Genomic DNA, 22,485 nt, shown 5'->3' with positions numbered 1-22,485 from the left:
TCAAGACCCTGACAGTGGTCCTTGACACTGGTATTCTCTTCAGTCTTGTTGTCATGGTAGTGTGGCGTAGGCCATGTCCTGCTTGCTCTGGCTGTTGGTCTCCATGGCAGCTGTTTGATTTCCTGTAGGTGTGACCTAGCTTAGTGTTGTGTTGTCTGTGAGACTCAGTTTGGGGATAGTTGTTTGGGGACATGTATTTCACATGAGTATGTTTTGTTGTGTAACCTTTGCCTTTGGCTGGAGGGTTGTAAAAAAACAAACAAACAAACAAACAAACAAAGACCTGCAGGTGTTGTGCATTGTTTCAAGTCCCTATAAGAATTTTTAAATTTCCAGTTTACCTCTCTTGTGTGTTGTGACTTTTGTTTTACTTTTTTTTTTTTTCCAATTTTTAAGGGGTAGAGGATCTGCAGCAATATTTCCAGTCTTGTTTCCATTAAGGCTGTGGTGATGGCAAATTGTTATGATGAGACAGCAGGTGGCCATGCTAATGTGTGTTTGTAGTGGGTGGATGTTTATACTGCAAGCAATACTTTTGTGAGGCACCCGTTACTGAAAGGCCAATAATCTCATCAGCAGGGAGAAACTAATCTTGCAGCAACCTCCGATGGATTTACCATCATAACAGCTTCTAGCTTACTGTGCTGCTAGCTCAGCCCCTCTTAAATGCATTACTATATTTTTACGTGCAAATGCATTTGTAATTGGAGATGGTTTTTTGAAGCCTGATGTAAACAGTTCTAACTGCTCTGTAATTCTAAGTCTCTCCCTTTTTTTTTTTTTTTTTTCTCCTTCCCTGAATAAGAGACAAAGGTAACAGTAGTGAATTCCAGTGGTTCAGGGGAACTTCGCCACAGTCAGCAACACAGGCTGAATGAGCTTTGGGATCATGGGCATGGGGCGTAGGTGGGGCCAAACTTCTGTTCTTCTCCCCTGCATTTTTTCCTAGTGCAGTGAAAGCCTTATCCAGAGCACTATGCCTGTGATTACATGCATCAGTTGTGTTCTTTATTTCCTTCCTCATAGCATCTTCCAAATTTGTTATGATAATGGCCCTCGTGTGGCCCACCACAAATCCATTGATGGTAGAAAGAAGGGGGGGACTAAGGTACGTGCAACTGCTATTCTTCCAGTAACTACTGGTGGTGTCTTTGGCAGTGGTGTGGAGGCTCAAGGTGTTGTCATATTTTTCCTTAGCTGTATGACATTAGGCAGGAAATACTTGGCCATTTTCATTGGTGTGGGCTGCTTGGCTGTTCTGCACAGGAGGATTTCCAAGGAAGCTAGTCAAGGACTTACCAGTCTCTCTCCTCTTCCTTATTAGTTGACTCATAACAAAAAAAAAAAATCTCTCTGGTGAAATGGCTATAGTGGAAATGCAGTATTGTGTGTGAGAGTGTGATGGTGAACCTAGTTGGTTTTTACTAACATGGAGCTCTGCTATGAAAGTAGCCCAAGCATAAGAAATTATATTTTTCCAGGGTGCTATAAAACAGGAACAGAAGAGGACAGTGGTTGCCGTGCCTGTGAGGCTGAGGTCTCCAGCAGCACGATGCGTTCAGAGGATGGCCTTAGTAACTGTGCTGTGAGGGAATGTAGAAAGCCTGCCTCACGGTGCAGGCTGAAGGAGTTGGGGAGCATAGCAACATGTTTTCGCTAAATCCCTTCCTCAGCATTTCTGTCTTCAAGGCATAAAACCTGGCAGAACTGAGCACAGAGAAACAGCTCACCGTGATGTGCATGCAGCCTTCCTGTTGCAAATCTAATGTACTTCGTGGGCTGCACATGAAAAAATTCCACCCTTTTCCCCTAATGCACTTATTGAGAGTGTCTGGTGGGGATTGCTGAGCTTTCATCAAGCAATGCAGGAAGAGGAGCTTGGAGCATCACCAGTCTTCACTGAAGGGTCTCATTTTCCTGTGGCAGAACCTTGTGCAATCGCATGAGAGTAAGCTCTTCAGTCAAGATTGGCCACAATCCCAAGTTCACCTCTCTGCGTTATGTGCAGGAAGGGCTCAGTAATCCCCACCAAGCATCATCTGTGAGCAAGCAGAAATTAAATTGGGGGAAGGGCAGGAGAGGACAAATTAGGTACGTTCGGTTCCCACATCTTTTGGACTTCCTTACTTCCCCCAACCTAGGTCCAAATTAGACACAAATTGATGAATTGATTGGTGTGTTCTGTAGACCTGGTCTTTCCACTCAGGTGTCTAGAGGCAGACAAGGCAGACAAAGCATAATACCTTCCCCCCCTGCCCCCGTAGGAAGATGTTATATTAAACCTAGCAAGCTAATAGCTGTGGGTATTTATTTCTTTATAGGGCAAGTGCTATTGTTTTTATGACTTCACCTTAAAAATGAAAAATTGAGAGAGGTAAGTTTTGCACAGAAGTCCTTGTGAAATCTACTGAGTGTCTATGCGGAGAGGACATATAACCGGTATTGATACGGCATAATTCTGATCTCTCTGTATTGCCTTGACCACTGAATGAATCTGCTGCTTCTTTCAAAAAATAGGTTTGCTGCTAGCTTTGGAAACAAAGACTTAAGTTTCTGGTTTCAGAATTTCTAGGATCATTCCACAGGGATGTTGTAGTAAGGTTCTAGGATGCTCCTGCAAGGGGATTGTGACTCTGAGCTACTATATGTGCATCTAGATTTGGCTGGTGACTTTCTCTTCCTCAGCCTTTCATACCTGTTACTGTTAGGATTTCCTTTTTCAGGTGCTTAGATAACATTAAAGAATGAAAGTAAACGAGTACAACACTTGTCATCTTTGAGATGTTTTATATATTTCCTTTTCTTTTTTTTTTTTTAGGTTTGGAAGGCGTTTTGAATCCCCTCTTTTGTGGCAAAGCATTATCATGATCATTACTATGTTACTGATGCTGAAACTGTGCACTGAAGTACGTGTGTCCAACGAGCTAAACATAAAACGCCGCTCTTTCGCAGGTTAGTGACAGGAACTGGCTTTTGCAGGATAAATCTTTTTGAAAGCGTGGTGCGCTGTATTTTGGACAAAAGTTCTGTCTGGATTGCAATCCAGTGGCCTTTCTTGATAACTCACTGTACCACTTCCTGAACTTCTTTTCTGAAACTGCTTTTTCCAGATAAATATGTAAAGCTGTAATTTTATTTCAGATGGGTCTTGAGTCAGTCTAGAAGTCAGAGTTTTCCTTAATACTTCACACCATGCCCTGAATGTAGAGCTGGCTGTTATGCCATTGTGCTAGCCTGGATTTTTTTTTTTTTTTTTTGAGATCTTGGCTAGAATAAGAAGTTACTTTCTTCAGCTGTACTTTCTACCAAGTTCTTAGGTATGATCATACACTATTATCTGAAATTTTATTTTGCAATTGCAAACACTTGCTTTTGTACATAATTTATTTTCTACTTATGAAGTTATTGGCTGCTGAAATAGGAGGTGCTGTCATATCATAGTTGCAAAACTATGTCTTTTTGTATACCGTTTCCTTGGGCTTTAGTGTGGGATTAGTTGGGATTCATGGGAATTTTAACATATTTTTTTGGTTTGGTTATTTGTTAATTTTCAGGCATTGATACTCTGGCCCCGACTGAGATTATTGTTATTTATTTAATGAAATGTTCAAGCTTTGTGGAAAGTCCCTGCTCTTTTTCCCAGATAAGAAATGTGAGAGGGTTAGTTTTTTGTGTTTCTCTGTATTGACTTTGGCTTAAAACATTTTATGTTACAGCTTATTACCAACAAGAACAGAATTTATGCTGTCAGCTTTTTGTCAGTTGTTTTGCCAATATGGATGTATAATTTATTCTCTCCATCTGTTCTCTTCCCTCACTCCCTAATAATTGAGGGTCTGATCCAGCTCCAGATACCCACAGCCATCATTAGAAGGCAGCAGCTACTGGCTGTGCAGTAGGGTAATTTATCTAATAGCTAAGGAAGCTACTTCCATTCCCGCTCGTTGTGGAGTGTAGTGTGAAACTATTCAGGTAAGTGAATTCATGTGGAAGAGAAGCTGCACTCCAGCTCTGAAACCCAAGCTGCTGTGTTCACGAGGGTTGTTAGTCTGGCAGGATGAATGACTTAAAAACTACTTTCAGCCGGATTTAGCAGCAGTTAAACTCCAGGAAGCATTTGGGAGGGGCATGTATGCTTTCTCCCTCCTTTCCTCTCTGTGCTAGCGTTTTGTGAAGTGTCAGAAAGGTTTGTCTGTTTGCCCTTTCTGAGGGGAAATTATCCTCGTGCACATTTACACATATGCTCTTGCAGGCTCCTTCAGTAACCTTTGGACAAAAAGGGACGCTGTTCAGTTTAGTGTATAGCCCTCTTTAAACAACTCTCCCTGTGAAAGACATACAGTCTCCTAAAGGATAATCAGTCTTTCCCTTGCCAGGTAATGGAAACTCCTCAAGGTTACATTGTGTCATTTGATCCTTTTTCCTGAAACTCAGCTTGTCATGTGTTTAATTAGCTAGAGAGACTGATTTTACCTACTTGTGGACCTTAATTATTTGTTTTCATTGAAAGGCTTGCATCCTCCCACAAACTTTGAGAACAGCTAAAATCTTTTTCTTCCCTGTGATTGATTTTTAGTAAGGCCAGCTGTAATGCGATGGCTCAGAATAAACATAAATGCATACAAAGCTCCTTTCAAGTGAGGCAGAAAAATAGGATTGTATTTCAAGCACAGTATGAGTATGAGTGAGATCCGTGTTTCTAATCCTACTCCTAATCTTATCTCTTAAGTTTTATGGTGATCTAGGCAAGCTGAAACATCTGTGTACTTACTTTCATTCCTCATAGCTTACTGGGGCAGTGAGAAGCTAGGTTTGAAGTCAATGTTTTTGATTAACCTTGCAGAATCCTGAGGGGAAGGTGCACAATTTCTGTATGATATTTCTCATGTGGCTGGTCTTCAATGTAAACATTTTTCTTCTTTAATTTCTATTCTCTCTCTGATTGTTTCTGCAAAATAATCAAAAATATTTAGAAAGTGAATAGAATAGAATATTTCAGTGGAAGGGAGTTTGTTGTTTTCTTGTATTACTATTAAATGCAGTATTTCCCTCCCAGTCACATTAGTATATGTTTACCAGTGTGTTTTGAATTATGTGGGAGTTGCCTTTTTTTTCTTTTGCTTTTATTATTCTCACAGATAAGGTCCTTTTAAGTAATAACTAGTTCAGAAGGAATCTACTTAAAATTTCTTGAAGTGTTGAGGAGCAGTCTCTCCTAACCCTGACAAGGTTGTTCTGTATTCTTTAGCCTGTTTTGTGGTGTTACTGGATTAAAATACATATCAATAGCAATTCAGAACATAGACATAAAGCCATTCAGTTGAAATGCTTGTACTTTAATTTATAGGGTAACTATCGTAGCATGAAAAATACAGTCTCTCTGGACTCTTTCCAGTAATGTTTGGTTATTTCTTGTAGGCTTTCTATAGAGAACTTATTAGGAAAACTCGCATAATCTTTTATTTTTTTTCTCAGTTACTTCTCAATTATGGGATTTCCCCCCCTCCCTTTTAGTCTTGCAAAGTGAAAAGTAAGTTGAATGTGGCAGAGCCCATCTTGTGCTGCTGCTGCCTTCTCTGACTTTTTGTTCTGGATACATAAACTTTATCCTTCAATTACATGTACTGATTGAAGACAGAGTAAGTCCTCTATATATCCAGCTGTTTTATTATTTTTTAAACTTAGACTGTATAGCCTGTTTTTAGCTGTTCTGAACTGGGAAAAAAACCAACCTCAAAACAAGCAAAACAAGAACACAACAAAAAACCCCGACTTTATTTTAAAACCTCCAATGATAGGACAGTTCTCTCTCCTGCATATGAATACTTGGAAAGCTATGTGAAGGAGTCTTCAGATGAAATCAGCAGGCGTGAACAATACCTCTTCATCTTTTATCCTTTATTTAACACCACTTTAATTGCATCTTGACCTCTTCAATGCACATCTCCTGGTACCATTGTTGTGGTAACAATAGCTCTCCTTATTCATTGCCCACTTTTAAATTGGTGTCTGTGCAGCCATATGTTTGCTGTGTTGTTGGCTCAGTACAGGAAGGCTCAAGGTTCAGTGGTAGTTTCTTTTGTTATAGGTTTTTTTTGTTGTTGTTCGAAGCGCTGTAGTATTTCTGGGGCATGATGGTGCTACCATGCTAGAGAGCTAAATACTGGAAAGCAAAATGTGCACGCGCCATGTTTTGATTCAGTCAAGGGGAGGCTGAAGCGAGGTGCTCACAGATACAGACAGCTAAAAACATCTGGTCACTCTTGAAAATGTTGGCAGGCCAGAGCAGTCTCTTCGTATTCTTGGAGAGACAGACACTCTATGAAGAACCCTCTTTTTCTTTACCCAAACAAGCCTTCCACCTCTCTCCAACAAAGATTCAATTTCAGTTATCCCCAAGACATTGTGGCAGATTTCGAGCACCCTGAATGTATGAACTATACTGAAAACCAGTGCACAGCATTTGTTAAAAACAGGCTCTTAGATGTCTCTCCTTCCTAGAGTACAGCCCAGACCCCTTAAGTAGAACATGGGCTCTTGCGTTTTTACATGAAGATGATTTCCTCTGGTCATGCATCCAGTTTTGTCTTCCTTCCAACTGCTGGTTGTTCTAACCTGCTTTATAACTTGTATCTTACTGTAGCACTCTGATCCCTTGAAAAGCTATGTTTTTGGCACTGGAAAGCACTCTTGCGTAATACATGGTTTTCAACTGGCAGAGGAAGTCTTGAGTGAAAGAGTTTAGCATGCAGAATAGTTGCGGATGGGGTCTGCTCTGTCCTCTTGATATGATTGGCTTAAGCTCAGGCTTTTTGAAACTATTTCAGAACAGCATTTTCCACAGGAGGCAAGGCAACTATATTGTCTTAGCTGCTTATACATACCTATCTACACACTCAATGTTACTGGGGTAACAACTTGTTTTCTCTGATCATGAAAAGTATTTAAAGTAAGAGTTAAGCCGTCTGTTTCACTGTTTTTAAGTCTTCATTTTCTCCCCCTAGGTACATTGCTGTTGGGTTGTGCATTGAGACTGTTCTGGGACTTCTTACTGTTCGACCCTATCTTAACATCATGGGGTGGGAGCCTTCTAGAAAGCATGGAGACTAAAATTTCTGGCATGTTTTGTTTTGGCTATTATTTTTTTTATATGCAAAATGTACTAACTGACTAAACTGTAACTAAAAGACCCACTGTTGCATTTAATCATACAAGTCTGTTTGTCTTTCCTTCCTTTTTTTTTTTCCCTCAACTGTTTTTTATGTAGCTGCAGATAGTAAGGATGAAGAAATCAAAGCACCTCCCAAGAGATCCTATCTGGGTATGTACTGTACAAACCCATTCTGCATGAAGTTGTCCTCTGAACTACACATTTCATGCTTTGCTACTTTTTGTAACCATTTTTAGAAATGATTTCACGATCATTTCTATAGAGAATGTTTACATTACCTTTTCTTGACATACTAAAACCTGGTGCATGATTTTTTTTTTAATATTTTCCCCTCCTCACTTTTAACTTTCATAGAGGAAAAGATGCTTTCAGCTCTATTTCAGAAACCAGTTTTTTGAAGACAGCTGAATTCACCGCATTATGTGTCTCGATGATATCTTCCTTTTTCCTTCCCCAAGCTAGACAAGCAAAATATTACATGATACAGGGATCCATCTCTTCAGACTCATATTCCTCCTCTTCCAGTTCTGGCTCCGGAGGAAACTATGAAAAATACAGGAGTATCTTTCAGCGTTGTTCAGAATGCTAGATAAGAAATTTCCCACAACACTTGATGTTCAAGCAAAATGCCTGCATCCTTGTGAAATTTTCTGGCTTGTTCCTCTCTTTCATTAGAGGAGCCTCAAAATTGTTATTTGGGAATTAGTAACACATAAGGTGAGAGCTTCCAATCTTCAGTTTCAGAGTTGGAGTCTATGTTCTTTTATTTGCCTAAGGAAGAGGAAATATTAGGGGCAAACCAGCTTTGCAGTATTTTCAACTCTTAGTAGTTTGGAAAGACAGTTTTAGTCAAGTCATGGTAATTTTGTTTTAAATTAGTTGGGGTATCGCATTAAGGAAGTTATACCGACTAGAGACACAGAAGTTCCCCACAGTCAACTTTTAGACTGATTTTAATTGAACTGATTCAGAATCTCACATTGATACTGGCTATGTTCTGTTGCAATTCTTGAGTTAGTAAGGGGTAAACTGAAAAAATACAGGGTAAAGAACAACATTACTGGTGCAAAAGGAGAGTCACTACTTCTGTATTTGTCAACACACACAGTTAATTAAACTGGACTTAGCTCTGAGAAACACTACCAAAGAGTAGTATTAACCTGAGTGCTTTCTTGAAGCAATAAGACCATTCCTGCTAAGGTTAAATAGACTCTCTTTTAATGATTCATCTTCTGGATCTCCCCTTTCAGATTTAGGGGCAAAATGCATGCTTTGGGAAATTTACCTTTTTTGGTCTGATACCAATATTTTGCAAAGCACCTTTTCCTTTTGTGTTTTCAAAACATTTTTTTTCTGGACTTGGTATCAAACTATTTTGTTTTTCTGTTTGTCTTTAATTCTAGTTTGTAGTCATTCTCACTGGCTTGCAACACTAACCAATGGAATGTAAATTTTAAGCAGCCCTGTATTCCTTGTGCCTATATTCCTGTTATCTTTTACTAGTATTCAACGATGCTTTATTTACAGTGTCAGAGCTAGAAACAGCTGTCTGTGCTCCTAGTTATGACTGAGTGGATTATTTAAAAATGCTTCAAGTGGTTAAAATTAAACAGAAATAAGTAACTTAATGTGACCTTTTACTCATTTCAGGTTTTTTTTCCTTGTCTTTTTTGGTTAAAAAGTCATTTGCTTGGTAGTTTGATAGCTTAAAAAGTTGAGGTTTGTAGAAAAAAGCACCATACCTCTTAATTCAACTGATTTAAGTCTGAAACATTTGGTTAATAAATGTTACTTGAAGTTTATTTTGGAATTGCTTAGCAAAATGGGATGAATCAAATTATCACTAAGGAACAGGACAGTCTTACGCTACTGCTCAGAAGTTCAAAGACTGGGTTGGGCAAGTCTGTTGAAATGTGATAATTCTTACTGGTGCAAACAAATTAGAAATGTTTTGAGGTGTTTGTGTATAGTGTAAATGCAGAAGTACGTCCTGGTGGTTTAAAGAGTGGGATGCATGGTGCTTTATGTCACAGCGTAAGTCATACTTCAATTTACAGAAGGCTTAACTGAGCTATGTCCTGCAGTGCTGTGTTTTGCTACAGCTCTGGCGAAGCTTACTTAGAGGTTAGGTAAGGGGAGTATTTGCCATACTTTCATGTGGCAGTGCATTGTCACAATGTCTTTTAATGAGTTTTGATTAAACTTTTGTTCAAGAAGAACAAATTGGCTTTTTCATTTCCCCTGTTTATTTCAGTGGTGTAAAAAATGTTCTTCAGTATGTTTTTAGGCTTCAGAAACCATGATATTACTTTCTTTTTCTGGTTACATAGTAAACGCTCTGTATATTGCGTTTGTAATTGAAGATTGACTATCCATGAACACTATTTTTTTGTAGAACTGTTGAACCGTTAATCTGAAAATGTACTGGTCTACTAATGGGTTTCAGGTGAACTTGTTAGATAAATACCGAGGCATTTGTTTGATGCCTCTCTTTGAATAGGAACTGAGCTCCTGCTGTGCTCCCTGAGATTGCTTTTAGGTATGTTTTATTATCAGTAATCCAACAAACCACTTAATGCCACTGTTTTTCCACACGTTATCTAAAAGAGTCTTTATCTGGCACATGACCCTGAAAACTGACTTTCTGGCAGTCAGTGCTGAGGGGAGTTGAGGATGTGGGGGAAGGTTGCTGCAGTTTCACTGACCTAAGTAAAATAAATGTAATTTACAGTATGGTGGGCCCCAGAATGTAGGGTTTCCTGATTTCATACATAAATAAAATTATTCCCCTCTTTTTCTAGCCAAAGGAAGGATTAAAAAGGATTAAGTAGCTCCAGTTCTGAAGGAATAATGCTTTATTCTCTTTGTTTTCTAATCCAAGTATCTAGTTCTACCTAGCGCCTGCCAGCATTTGATGGCTACCGCTGAGGCTGAGCAAAGCTGCAGTTGAATGATGTTTGGCGTTCTGTTTTTTTTTTTTTCTTGATGAGATGTTTAGAACAAATGTGGATAAATGTCTTAATCTGTTACACTAAAATACAGTTTCCTATACATAAATATTTTGAGCCCTGTGAGTGTTGGAGATTATTGGGGCAGAAGTAACAAAACACTAAACAAGGCATTGCTCCAAAGAGGCTGTATCTTTTGAAGTTGTTTAGAGTGGTCTCATTGGTGTGGCAGGCAAGTCTCAAAATGAATGTGACTTGTTTGTTTTTTTCCAAGTAGATGTTTAGACATTTTGAAAGACACTTCTGGTAGATCACAAGGGTTTTCCTTCCTTCTCTGAAGCTGGTTTTAAAACTTGCCATGTAACTGAACCCTGAACCTTGCTTTTAGCCCAAAGAAAAAGTTATCCAAGTAACATTAAGTTTTAAACCAGTAGTAATAAAATTACAAAAACTTAGATTCACCAAATACCTGTTGCAAAAATATTTAAAACTTTTTTTTTAAGGGGAAAAAATGTAAAATGTCTGTGTAGTTAACTTCACAGAGTTAGTATCTGCATAATAATGAAGAGGAAATAGTAATGTGAATTAAGCAGGTGCAGTCATCTGCTATATGGTTTCCACTGGCAGCGTGACAGCCTGGTAAATAATTCACACTTTCACTTCTTCTTTTGTCCCCACTCTTTACTTAACTCAGGGCATCAGTTGGCTTGTGGTAATTTAAGTGTTGGCATACTCTAGAACAGCACTAATACATTACATGTGCCATGAAGGATGTAAACTCTATTTAATAATCGGCTTTCTGTCTCCCTCTGTTCAGTGTCTTTGGTCTGTTTGGGTTCAGCAGGGGTGTCCAGCTTGCAAATGTGCAGGCGTGCACTGTGATTTTTCCGCAGGTGCTCTGTAAACGTGCACAATGTGCTTCTCTGTCCAGGCCTTGACATCCTGAGCAGAGCTGAAGTCAGAGCAGAGACACAGTTCCCCTTGGCTGGCTGTGGGCAGCACTTTGGTTTCTTTGAAAGTATGTGACTTTTACACCATGCTCTCTAGTAGGTGAATTCCCTGTACAGCCACTATGCGGTTAAGTACATAACAAAAGCACAGTTGTTGCTGGGATACAGCTGCCACCACCTCTGTCTGTGCATAACTGCACATGGACATGAAGGGGGTTAGATCCCTTCTCCCCAGGATTATATGTATCCTTGTAAGACTAATTTCAAAGTGCTTTTGCTGATTTTTTTGGGGAGGGTGTCCAGGAGAGGCGGTTATAATGGTGTCTCTGTGTGAAACTAGGATGTCAAAAGGATGATTTTTTTTGTTTGTTTGTTTATTAATGGAGTTCTAGTTGTTGAGAAATTCAGGTCTATTTTGCCTGAGGAAATGGCACCCGGCTGCAGCAGCATTTAGTTAGCGGTTGTAGTTCAGTGTATGGTGGGAACAGTTATTTCCCCTTGTCTTTCTCTGCATCAATATTTAGACCTTTTCAGGAGACAGAAGAAAATAAGAAACGGAGGTTCTAAGGATGAAGTGGTGATTTTCAATTTGTTATAAGAAAATACTTAAGTTGAAAACTGTAAAATCTTTGGGGTTTTTTTAAATACATAATTTTGGTTTCTTCATAGTTGATGTTGCAGATGAAACAAACAGAAGTCTGGAAAATAATTTGTCTATCCAGGTATGGGTCTGTGCTGGAGGTCTAAGTTACTATTCAGGCATTTCAGAATAATTCAGTCCAAATAGAACACTATTAATTTTTTTTAAAGGAACTTACAAATCTTTTGCATACTGAATGGATAACTTTTTTTTTAACTACAGATGCAGACAGTGAGATGGAATAGTTTCATTAAAAAGGTTGTTCTTTTATTTTCATGGGGAATTTATGTTTCCTGAACCCTTGCAAACCCAATACTAAAATACTCTTCTTTCAGAAAACTTGGGAAAAATGGATTTGGGTCAGTCTGTTTTCTAGGGCCAATGTTACGTTTCTCAGTAGATACTCTCTTTCAAGCTTCAGGGTTCCATTTAGTGTAAATCTTTCTTCAGCTCCTCAGGCTAATGGGCCTGAAGTGGAAAGTCATACTGTGACCTTTTCTGTCCTGTTAAAAAGTGTTGGAAGTTATTCAGTAGGAGGGCATACCTTTTTTGCAGGCATGTCTAGTATTATGTCTAGAAGCTATAAAAGGAAAGAATAAGTTTATCTACTTAAATTCTGTATTCCAGAGAGACATTTTCCTTTTAGAAGAGACAGCTGGGAAGGGAGGGACCCAAATAATAGTTTATGATTGTTGAGGCCTCTGTGCAACTATGATCCCCCCTCTGGTAGTTTGCCGTTTCCTTAACATGGGAGACCCAGAAACACACACATGCACACCCCACAGTGAGGTGGTGGGATGAGGCCAGTATGTTTGCTGCAAGCCTGTGTGCTTCTTACAGGGTGGAACATAGAGCTCTATGTGAAAGCACGTTCCTGGCCACAGTGCAATATTGGCTTTTCTTTTATTCCCCGATTTCCCCATGCTGGAGGCAACTGCGCCATGTGGCTGTGTGGGGGATCAAGGAGGGGAGAGGGAGACTTGCGATAAATCTGTCCACAGACTTACAGATGCTGTGGTGACAGATGCAGGCGGGCAGGTCTCTGTGGGAATGCATGGCATGTAGCAGGTTTATATGTGAGAGACAAGTGGTGGTGAGATGCATGAGAGTAAAGGTGATCACCAGCTGTTTCTTTTCATGGGAGACATGGATGAACTCGGCAATAGAAGGGGGAGAGGCTGACATTATCTGCATGAGTGATACATAAAGTATGAGGCAATAGCTTCCAAGTCTTAAGCTGATTTCAGATTTATTGCTTCATTCATGAACTACAGACATAACATCAGTAGTTGTAGTAAAGCCACAGGGAACAACACACCTGTCCCTGTGTTGTGGGCTTACCCTGGTAGGCAGCTAAGCCCCACACAGCTGCTCACTCACTTCCCTGCAGTGGGATGGAGGGGAGAATCAGAAGGGTAAAAGTGAGAAAACTCATGGGTTGAGATAAAGACAGTTTAATAGGTAAAGCAAAAGCTGCGCGTGCAGTCAAAGAAAAACAAGGAATTCATTCACTACTTCCCATTGACAGGCAAATGTTCAGCCATTTCCAGGAAAGCAGGGCTCCATCACGCGCAACAGTTACTTGGGAAGACAAACTCCATAACTCCAAACATCTCCCCTTCCTCCTCCTGAGCATGCTGCTTACACTTTTTGTGATCACTTGATGAACATCTGCATAAAGGCCATCTGACTAGACTGATTAAATACCAATATTAACTGAGTAGTCAGTTTTTAGACATCCAGAAATTCTTGCCTCAAATGGTTTGTCTTGAGTTTCCTCTTGGAGAAAGGTAAGGTGATGGAATGTGGTTTATATCCAAAAAAAGGCTGCTTCTTTCCAGACACCAAGAAATGCCAAGGACTTGTGTTAATCCTGCTTTCTGGTTTGTTAGTATGTGTGACCTATGGAGAGCCTCTTACTTCATGGTAGCACATGGATCTTTCTTTTCAAGTTGCAGTCTTACACTGTTAGTCAGCACAGTTCATGCTGACTTCTTGCTGGGTCTGACTGTCATCTGAAAGTGGAATGACATGTATCTGCCACTTAAACAGCTCTTTTGACTGCTGACCTGCTGTTCTCTTTGTGTAGGTAGCATAATTCAGGGAGGAGAGGGGTCTTGTTTGGGTGGTGGCACTTAATCCTATTTCCAGAACTTCGGTTAGCACAATGATGGTTGAACAGGTTCCTGCTGAATTCAGGCTTTGATTGGAACTTACGTGTTTTATCTTCTTTTAAGTTGAGACTAAGATTGGTAGGCAGAGAGGTAATGTCCTTTAACAGACTACTCGGGGGGAAAAAACTATTTTCATCTGTGCAAACTCTTGTGCAGGTCTGAAGCAGAAGCAGTGAGCTTCAAGCTCCATTCAGTTTGGAAGCTAGTTTTCTCCAAGTTTAACTTGTTTATTTTATCAGTTAGACCAGTTAAGTGAGAAGAATAGTTGCCACCTGTCAGGTCACTGTCCCCTGTGGAACGGAGAGTGGGATAAACACCCACCATGGAATGTGGATGGGTGAGTTGCATTTCAGGAAGTATTTTTAGCATGCAACAAAGCCAACAGTTCTAGAGTGTCTATAATTTTTGATAACCATTGATGAATTTTAGTTTCTAGGCTTGTCATTTGGCAACTTGACAGAAAAAATTTCTTCCTTGAGGCTTCCGCTCAGAGGTCAGAGGTGGCATCTTTGACAATGAAAACCTTATCCGGCTGGTAATGTTTCTCTCCTTTGAGTTTGTATGTGGGAGTTTGTGTATAGTGGTTGTTTCATATTAGCCACACATTTTCCACCAGGCCATTCGATACACTGAATGAAATATTTTACATTCAGTGATAAGTGCAAGTAGCATTCCTGGACTTTGAGGGCTTTATCGGAAGGGTCATTGTAAAAAGTTGTTTGGTGTGTTTTTGTTTTTTTTTCCCAAAAGGCTTGAGAAACTGGAGCTACCACCCACAACTTCTTTTGGTTCTTAAACTGAAACCTCCAAAGCCATAAGGGCTGAAGGGATTATTCTTATCTCATGCATAATGTTGCAATAACATTTTGCTTATATATTATTGTAGTGCACACAGTAGCTTGTAGTCAAACTGGTTCATCATCATAGTTTAAAAATCCACCCATTGTTGATCTGGAAGGTCCAAAGTACCACTTGGTAAAGTGAAATGTCCTCTGTTTTAAAATTTTAACAGGTTAGATTTGAACAGGAGACTGGACTAGGTGTCCTGCAGAGGGCTCTTCCAATCCAAGCTACTGTGGGATTGTAAATAAAATACTCTGCCAATGGTTTACTGTGAGACCACCACATGCAATTTGAAAATACAGTCCTTTTGTTCCTTTTACTCACTTCTCTGTTTCAGAGTAGGATATGTATTTTGTTAGCTAATGAATAATACTTCTACAATAATCAGAAATACACTATGTCCTTAATTTTGTCAGCTGTTTTTGCTTTGTAATATGTTGCATCACACGTGTTAATTCATCTGGCTCCTGTCATTGGTGGTAATCAAACAATATACATCTTCTCTATCCCTAGAACAGGGAGTTGAGAAGGTGTTACATGTGTTTACTAGTGATCAGGACAGGGAACTTGGAGGACAGTGTTATGTTTTTGGGGCTACCACACTTTAAAATTATTATTTAGCTCCCTTTAAGTTTTCAGCTTACAGCCCGTAGGGAAAACAGCCAGCCAGAGACTTGTAAAATCTCTACTGAGTCAGAATGGTTTCAAGTAAGATGTTATTTGGTGGTAGAGCAGTATGTTCAGACCTGAGGTATGGGCCTTCTAACCCCTCCTTTTGCACCAGCCTTGCTACTCCTTTTGAATGGCTTCAACATAAAAATGGAAGCAGGCCATTCTTTTTATTTGCTTCTAATGGGGTTTACAGTGCTTGTGTTTATAGTTTAAAATGATCTGCCAGGTTGAGTGTAGCAATTGAAGGGCTCATGCCTATTCTGAAAGCCTACCCGCTACAAGGAGAAAGAGCTGGGGGAAAGGTGGTTGGATAGGGATGGACAGGCAGGGTGTGGATGCACGTTAGGTGGAGTGAGCGAGGCTTGTACAGTGGGGAGGCCTTTCCTTTGCCATGTATCATGAAGTGCACACTGCAGTGGTTGGGGGAGCTGGGAAGGAGGACTGCAGCGATTGTTCTCTCAGCCTCTCTTTATTTAAAAAAAAAAAAAGTGGACAGGGAAAAGAAAAAATCCTTATCTGCTACTAGGAAATTCTAGTTTTATCTTAAATTGAGGGAAAACTGTCCTTTAACACTGGGAGAAAAGAGAGACGTGGTAAAGGTGGCTCTCCAGCTTGGCATGAGCAGTAATACCAAGAGGTATCACAGGAGGCAAGGCTCAGTGCTGTGTTTCTGGAGTGTGCTGCTTGGGGTTCTCGCTGGCTCTGGCTGCTGGTGCCCCTGCTCAGCCCTTCGGCAGTCCCTGTGAGGTCTGTCACCCAGCTGTAGTCTTGTGGAAAGAAGATGACTTAAACAGGTTCTGTTGGAAGAACTTTGCAGCGGCAGAAACATTACATCTGGCACAAGTACCGCTTCTAGTCGGTGGTGCGGTGGGGAAATAAACCTCTGAATAAAATATGAATTTTGCTTGTGCTGCATGTGTTTTAACTGGTGGAAGAAGAGCTCATAGCAACATATAGCCACATGAGGGTGCTCTTGGGTTTCCAAATCTTGCCTGCTGAGCCACTCAACTGGAACCTGGGAGAGGAGTCTGATCTTGCTTTTAGGGCTGCGGTGGTTAACTGTAGAAATAGCAAATAAACAGAGATTTTTTGGGGAAAAAAAAAAATTTCCTTCGTGGAAATTAGTTGCTTTAATAACATCAGTGATGAAACATCTAATGTTCAAATACAATCGATTTGTCTGCCCATCCTGCAGCAAAGCTGCTGCTTCAGTTTGGTAGATGTGAGAAGCTTTTGCAGTTGCCTACTTCTTGAGCATGCCACATGCCATTGTATACTTGGTCACGTCTAGATCCAGATGGTGAGATTTGTTCTTTAAACAAGGTCACAGAATAATTTGGCTTGGAAGGGACCTCTGAGGTTATTTGGTCCATTTCCCTGCTTGAAGCAGGTCCAATTAGGTGAGGTTGCTCGGGACCATGTCCAGGTGAGTTGTGAGTATCTCCAAAGATGGAGACTCCACAACCTCTCTGGCACCTGTGCCATGTCTGACCATCCTCATGGTGATAAAGTTTTTCTTCCATCTAATTGGAATTTCCCTTGTAACTCATGTGTGTTTCCTCCTGTCCTTTCACCATGTGTGTTCAAGATGACCCTGCCTCCATCTTCTCTACACTCTCCCCTTAGATAGCTGTAGACAGCAAGAAGCCTTTGCTTCTTAAAGCTGAACAAACTTGGTTCTCTTAGCCTCTTCATGTACACCGTGTACCTCAGCCCTTTAATCAATTTGGTGTCCCACCACTGGGCTCATTCCAGTAGGTCAATGTCTTTCTTGTAGTTGGGAGCCCAAAACTGAACACATTACTCCAGGTAGAGTCTTGCGGGTATTGAATAGAGAGGAATAAACGCTTCCCTCCATCTGCTGGCCACACACTTGGTCAACTCTCCAGCCCTCAGTGATCACAGCAGTGACTGGCTGCCTTTGTCATGAGGGTACACTGCTGACTCATGCTCAAATTGTCTTCCAGGCTACCCTCCACTAGTCTACAAAGCTGCTCTCTAGGGAGTCAGCCCCCTGCACCTGTACTGTGGGGTGGGGTCACTCCTTCCCAGCTGTGTGATAACCCTGAACTTCATAGTATTCCTGTCAGCCCCTATCTCCAGACTAAGATCGCTTTGTATAGCAGTCCTGTCCCTCAGTTTATCACACACTAACCCTAATTTGGTATCATTCATGAACTTACCATCATCCAGGTTGTTAATAAAAGATGTTAAAGAGTGTCGGCCCTAGTATTGATCACTGTGGGCTGCCTTGTAACTGGTCATAAATTGTACGTTTTTTCTTTGAGAGGAAAAATTCTTTGAGCCTGATGGTCCAGCCAATTTTCTACCCTTTTATTATCCACTTACCAGTTGATATTTTGCTGATAAAGATACTGTAGGAGACTCTCAACAGCCTTGCTAAATGCACTGTAAACAACATCCACTGCTCTCCTCTTGTCCTTAAAGCCAGTCATCTCATAATAGAAGGCAATTGGGTTGGTCAGGTGTGGTTTGCCATTGGTAAATCCATGCTGGCTGTTTCTAGTCACCTTCTTGTCCTTCACGTGCTTTGAAATTACTTCCATGAGGACTTCTTCCATAACCATCCCAGGGATGAGGTTCGGCTAACTGGCCTGTAGTTCCCTGGATCCTCCTCCTTGAAGATAGGTGTGATTTATTTTTCTTTTCTTCCCCTGCGCCCAGTCATAGAGAACGCCTCCCAATCACCATGACCTTTCAGAGATGATAGAGCAGCCTTGCAAAGACATCAGCCTGCACCCTCAACACCCTCAGATGCTTCCCATCTGTGTCGCATGACTTGCATAAATCCATCAATTTAGGTGCTCCCAAACTCATACCTTCCTGTTCTGTGGGTATTGCTTTGCTCCCTCAACTTTGCTAGTAGGGCTCAGGAACTGTAGGGGGCAGACCTTACCAGTGAAAGCACATTAAAGCATTATTGATGCAAGAAGGCGATAGGTAAGTTTAAAGCCACGGTGAGCATTAGTTGTCTAGTGTTCATTGTGATATCCTGCTTTGCTGCTTGTCTGATGTCTTTCAGTTTCTGTAAGCAAAACAGGTGAGAAGAGAAAAATTTTTCTAGATGATGGCCAAGTTGCCAGTTCAGTGCAAAAGGTGTAAGTAATGAAACATTTAAAGGGTAATTCAACTCCCCACAGGCCTCAGAATAAACTTTCAAGCTGAGGTGGTTTTAGTTGTTAGTACAGATGTATTGATAGCTCACTTTTTTTTTTCCTAAGTGGTTTGTAACACTGGATGACATGGTGTGTGCTTAAAGAAGTGCTGTTGCCCAGCGCTGCCTGCTCAGACATAATGGATTGTCTAGACAGCTTGCTAGGGAAAAAAGTTCTGTCTGCAGCACATTTTTAGGATCTTGTTATAGATCCTGGCACATCCACATTTTGTAGATTTCATGTATTTTTAAAGAATGTTATCTTTGCATTTATGTAAGTGGTGTAGAATCAACAGTTGAACACATGAAGACCTCATCAGAGTCAACATATCAAGAGTTATGTCCTGTACAGGAGATGGGGGCATAGCTTGCACTCGGTTTCTGCTGCTGACTCTTGTAAATGGACTCCATATGGAAGAGAGGCATGCTGTCACTCTGGAAAGCTGCTCATTTCATATGTTGAGGCCCTGCGGGCATCATTTGCTCAGGACTTTTGCTTCTGTTTACAGTTTGTCTTAGTCTGTTGGAAATGAGTCCACTGAGATAACCATACCCACTGCAGTATATGGAGTGGGAGGAATGAACAATGAGGTGGCCCAAAGTCTAATACTTAGAAGTGCTGAGCTGGGTGGCAGCTCTCACTTGGTCCCAGTTAAAATGGTGTTACAAGGGGCCGGTGTGACAGTAGGATGTCTGAGCTGACGTAATATGCTCTGTGAGCTATATGTGGAGGTGATGCTTATGGTACAACCTGATTATTGCACACAGCCTGATTTATTTTTTCACACTATGTTTTACTAGCCTTCTTTTATTTAAAGTGCACTGGAAATATGAAGTTACTAGTTTCTACTAAGCTAGAAATAGAGAATATGTTTAATAAGTCTATGTTTCTGAAGCTCTTATTTATAAATAATGACATGTTAACAAGACATTTCCTTATGCTAGATACTGAAAGGCACTGAAGCATCAGTGCTTTGCCATTTTCATTGCTGTATCAAGGGAAAACAAAATAAAACCTTTTCTATTTAGATGCAAATGTCATGCTTTTAATCTATAATGCACTACACTGACCATCCTTGACTGAAAACAATTAGGGATAGCTTTATTTTACTGAAAGATTCCCACCTTCCCCCCACTCCACCCTCCCACTTTGCAAGCGGTGATGCACCAAAGATACATTTATTGCAAAAGGGTTTGCAAGCCCTAGATGGATGTTTCAAGTGAGAAAGAAGAAAGATCTTCGCTAGACTCCAGTTAGCCAATCTCCCTGGGCTGTTTGCTTTTGGGAGATGACACAGGAAATTCCATTTTATGTCCCAGCTCTGAAGCAGGAAAACTAAGCAGCGGAACCTAGGTGCTCCGTATCTGTATCCCATGGGAGTGCTAAGCAAGGATGAATCAGGGCAGGAGGCTTAGGTGCTTCTGCTTTCCTGCGTGTTCTTGATCCCCTGTTGCTGTCACAAAAAGGATGCATGCAATCGGCTCTGTTTTGCTTTCACCCCCCATTTATTTTGTGTCTGCCTCTGTCCCTGAATGCTTTTAGCCTTGTAAAGACTGGAGCTCAAACAGTCCAGTTATACAGGCTATAAGCCAGTATCGTGGCACTCGCATGGGATATGAGAGACTGAGGTGGAGGTTCCTGCTTGCACAGATAACTCATAGTGTATCAGTCTGAGCAAAGGCTGTGATGGTCCCCCGGGAAGCCAGGCTGCAGGCAGGGGAGAGGGGCCCCAGTGGGAGCCTGAAGCAAGCACGCTAGTCCTTAGGCAATTTAGGTACTCAGGTTCCCTGTCTTTGAATGTGCATATCTGAAAGAGTGTCATTTCCTCCTGACTTGGAATGGAGAAACACCTGAAATCTCAGTGTTTCCCATAAAAGAAAAAGGCCTCCTGTCTGGTTCTACCCTTGACTCCCTGAGTCATCCACAGAAGCTGAAGGCAGGCCAGCCTCTCTCCATTGATTGCAAAGGGCCTGAATCCCTAGCTCAGGCTGGTGGATTGGACTCGAGATCTATCAAGTCTGGTGAGATGAATACTGCCCTCTGTGGTGTTGAGATCAGCACTGCATCATGGAAAACTGCCTTACGAAGTTTTGCTTACTAATTTTCTTTTGCGACAGTAAGTTCACAGTTGCCTTTATTTATGTTTATTTTTTTGAGTCATTTTTATGAATCTGCAGGCCCAAGGCATGCTGAAGAACAAAAGCGAAACCAAACACCCCTCTGGTGTGAATGCCAAATTGTCACCTCTGATGTTTGGCAGTTAACAGGTGCCCAAAGAACAACTTACAGATGCTGAAGAGGAGAAATTTGTTTATGACTTATTCATCGGTTCTGTTCCTGTGTGTTGGGGACATGGGCATTGTTATGGAAAATGGCATAGACCTTGGCATTTAGTGTGGAGACTGATGGGAATGCTGCAGTAGCACAGACTTGGCCTATGTATAGAAGTTAATAACTAAACACCCCAGCTCTGTTGTACTTTTGACAATATAAGAAATTTGTTTCTTCTGAACTTTGTGTTTTAAGTGACTTTTTCTTGTGCCCATACTCTATCTCATCTTCATTGAGACATGATAGCCAACTTTGGAAGATAGGCAGTACATCATCTTCTCCCCCGCCTCCCTGGCTTGATACTTTTTACTATTGCATGCACCCTAAATAGATTATTTCAGAAGAGGTGATTACGTTAGATATTGGGACAAATTATTTAGACATTTAGTGGTGTGACAGTGCAGAGTGTTCAGCAGCGCTGGCTTACAGCCACGTTCCAGATCGCAGCCTGGACTGCTGGAGGGTTGTGCAGTACATTGTGTCAAGGGAGAGACAGGATTAAGGTGGAAGGATTTTTTTGCAAGCCCTATCTGTTCCTGAATTCACTTCTGAGTCTCGTCCCACAAACAGTTATTCCTGCTTTAAGGCCCAAGCCGTCTCCCTTTGACTTCCAGAGACTCTAGTTCATTGAAGCTGTGATGAGGAAGTCTTATATTGTGAAAGATTTTTCCTCTTTCTTTGTGAGGGTGGTTGGGTTTGGAGCTGCCTTTGCAAATCATGATTTAAATTATCAAGCAAGAAATATGGGAATAAAATAAATTATTTTGTATCTTTCATTTACTTTACTAAAGAAAGCTTGGTTCACATGGTGATGTGTGTAGCAGTATAGTCATTATGCTGAAGTAGGTTTTGTTGCTGATGAAGGAAATGTAATACCTATACATTTTAGTAATGATACAGCATAATATGTGATCCATTCAAATTACATTTTTTATCATGTTAAAAATACATTAAATGGTCATGTATTAGATTACTTTTACTTGTAACATATCAAGCCATTTTGGTTGAAAATTGATTTCAAATAGAAATGTGGAATAACTTACTTAAATTAAAAAATGTAACTAAACTGCAGTGTTTGTACTGAATATCCATTTTGTGGAAACAATCTTTTTAAAAAAAAACAAAGCAGGTATTATTTTTAGATAGATTTTTAGTAAAATTCATTTACTCATTTTTTTTCTGGTCATCTCACCCTTTTATACTCTCAGTCATTATTCAAAGACACAGAACAAAGCAGGTGTTACTCAGCTCCCAATCAGTTTCTTATTGTTTGAATAAATGAGATTTTTATTAAGCTAAACCGAAAAAGTAAAAAATTGTTCTTGCAGAAGCAGACAAAGCTTTCTAAGCTCTGGTTCCAGTGCATCTGCCAGTAATTCTTTAGATTTAGTATTTGACTCGTTAAAGCTATGCAGTAGATGCTCAGTGATTTAAATGATATTAATAGATTGGCAAGCATAGGTCTCATTAGAAGTGTGCGTAATCACATTTTAAAATTTTAATTCGTTTTATTTTTCAGAGTTGAAAGTTTTTAATTTCAAAATTTTATTTTATCTTGTTACTGAAATAATTATATGCAG

At 40.4% G+C, this 22,485-nt stretch overlaps 1 protein-coding gene across 5 annotated transcripts in view; it reads left to right on the top strand.

Annotated features, from left to right (window-relative positions):
* SLC66A2 (solute carrier family 66 member 2) overlaps positions 1-22,485 on the top strand; it is a 68,768-nt gene that overhangs the window by 8,161 nt on the left and 38,122 nt on the right. For 4 of the 5 annotated variants that reach the window (XR_012994686.1, XM_076330665.1, XM_076330663.1 and 1 more), the window contains exons 3-4: positions 2,819-2,952; positions 7,268-7,321. Coding sequence is in view for 4 of the 5 variants with exons in the window: in XM_076330665.1 (XP_076186780.1) it covers positions 2,819-2,952; positions 7,268-7,321 (188 nt within the window). In the remaining variant the exon portion in view is untranslated. The remainder of the gene's footprint in view (positions 1-2,818; positions 2,953-7,267; positions 7,322-22,485) is intronic. The other variant, XM_076330666.1, reaches the window with a different exon arrangement.

This window comes from Aptenodytes patagonicus, chromosome 2 (assembly GCF_965638725.1).
Source record: "Aptenodytes patagonicus chromosome 2, bAptPat1.pri.cur, whole genome shotgun sequence".
Taxonomy (NCBI): Eukaryota; Metazoa; Chordata; class Aves; order Sphenisciformes; family Spheniscidae; genus Aptenodytes; species Aptenodytes patagonicus.
This window is presented reverse-complemented; position numbering and strand designations above follow the sequence as displayed.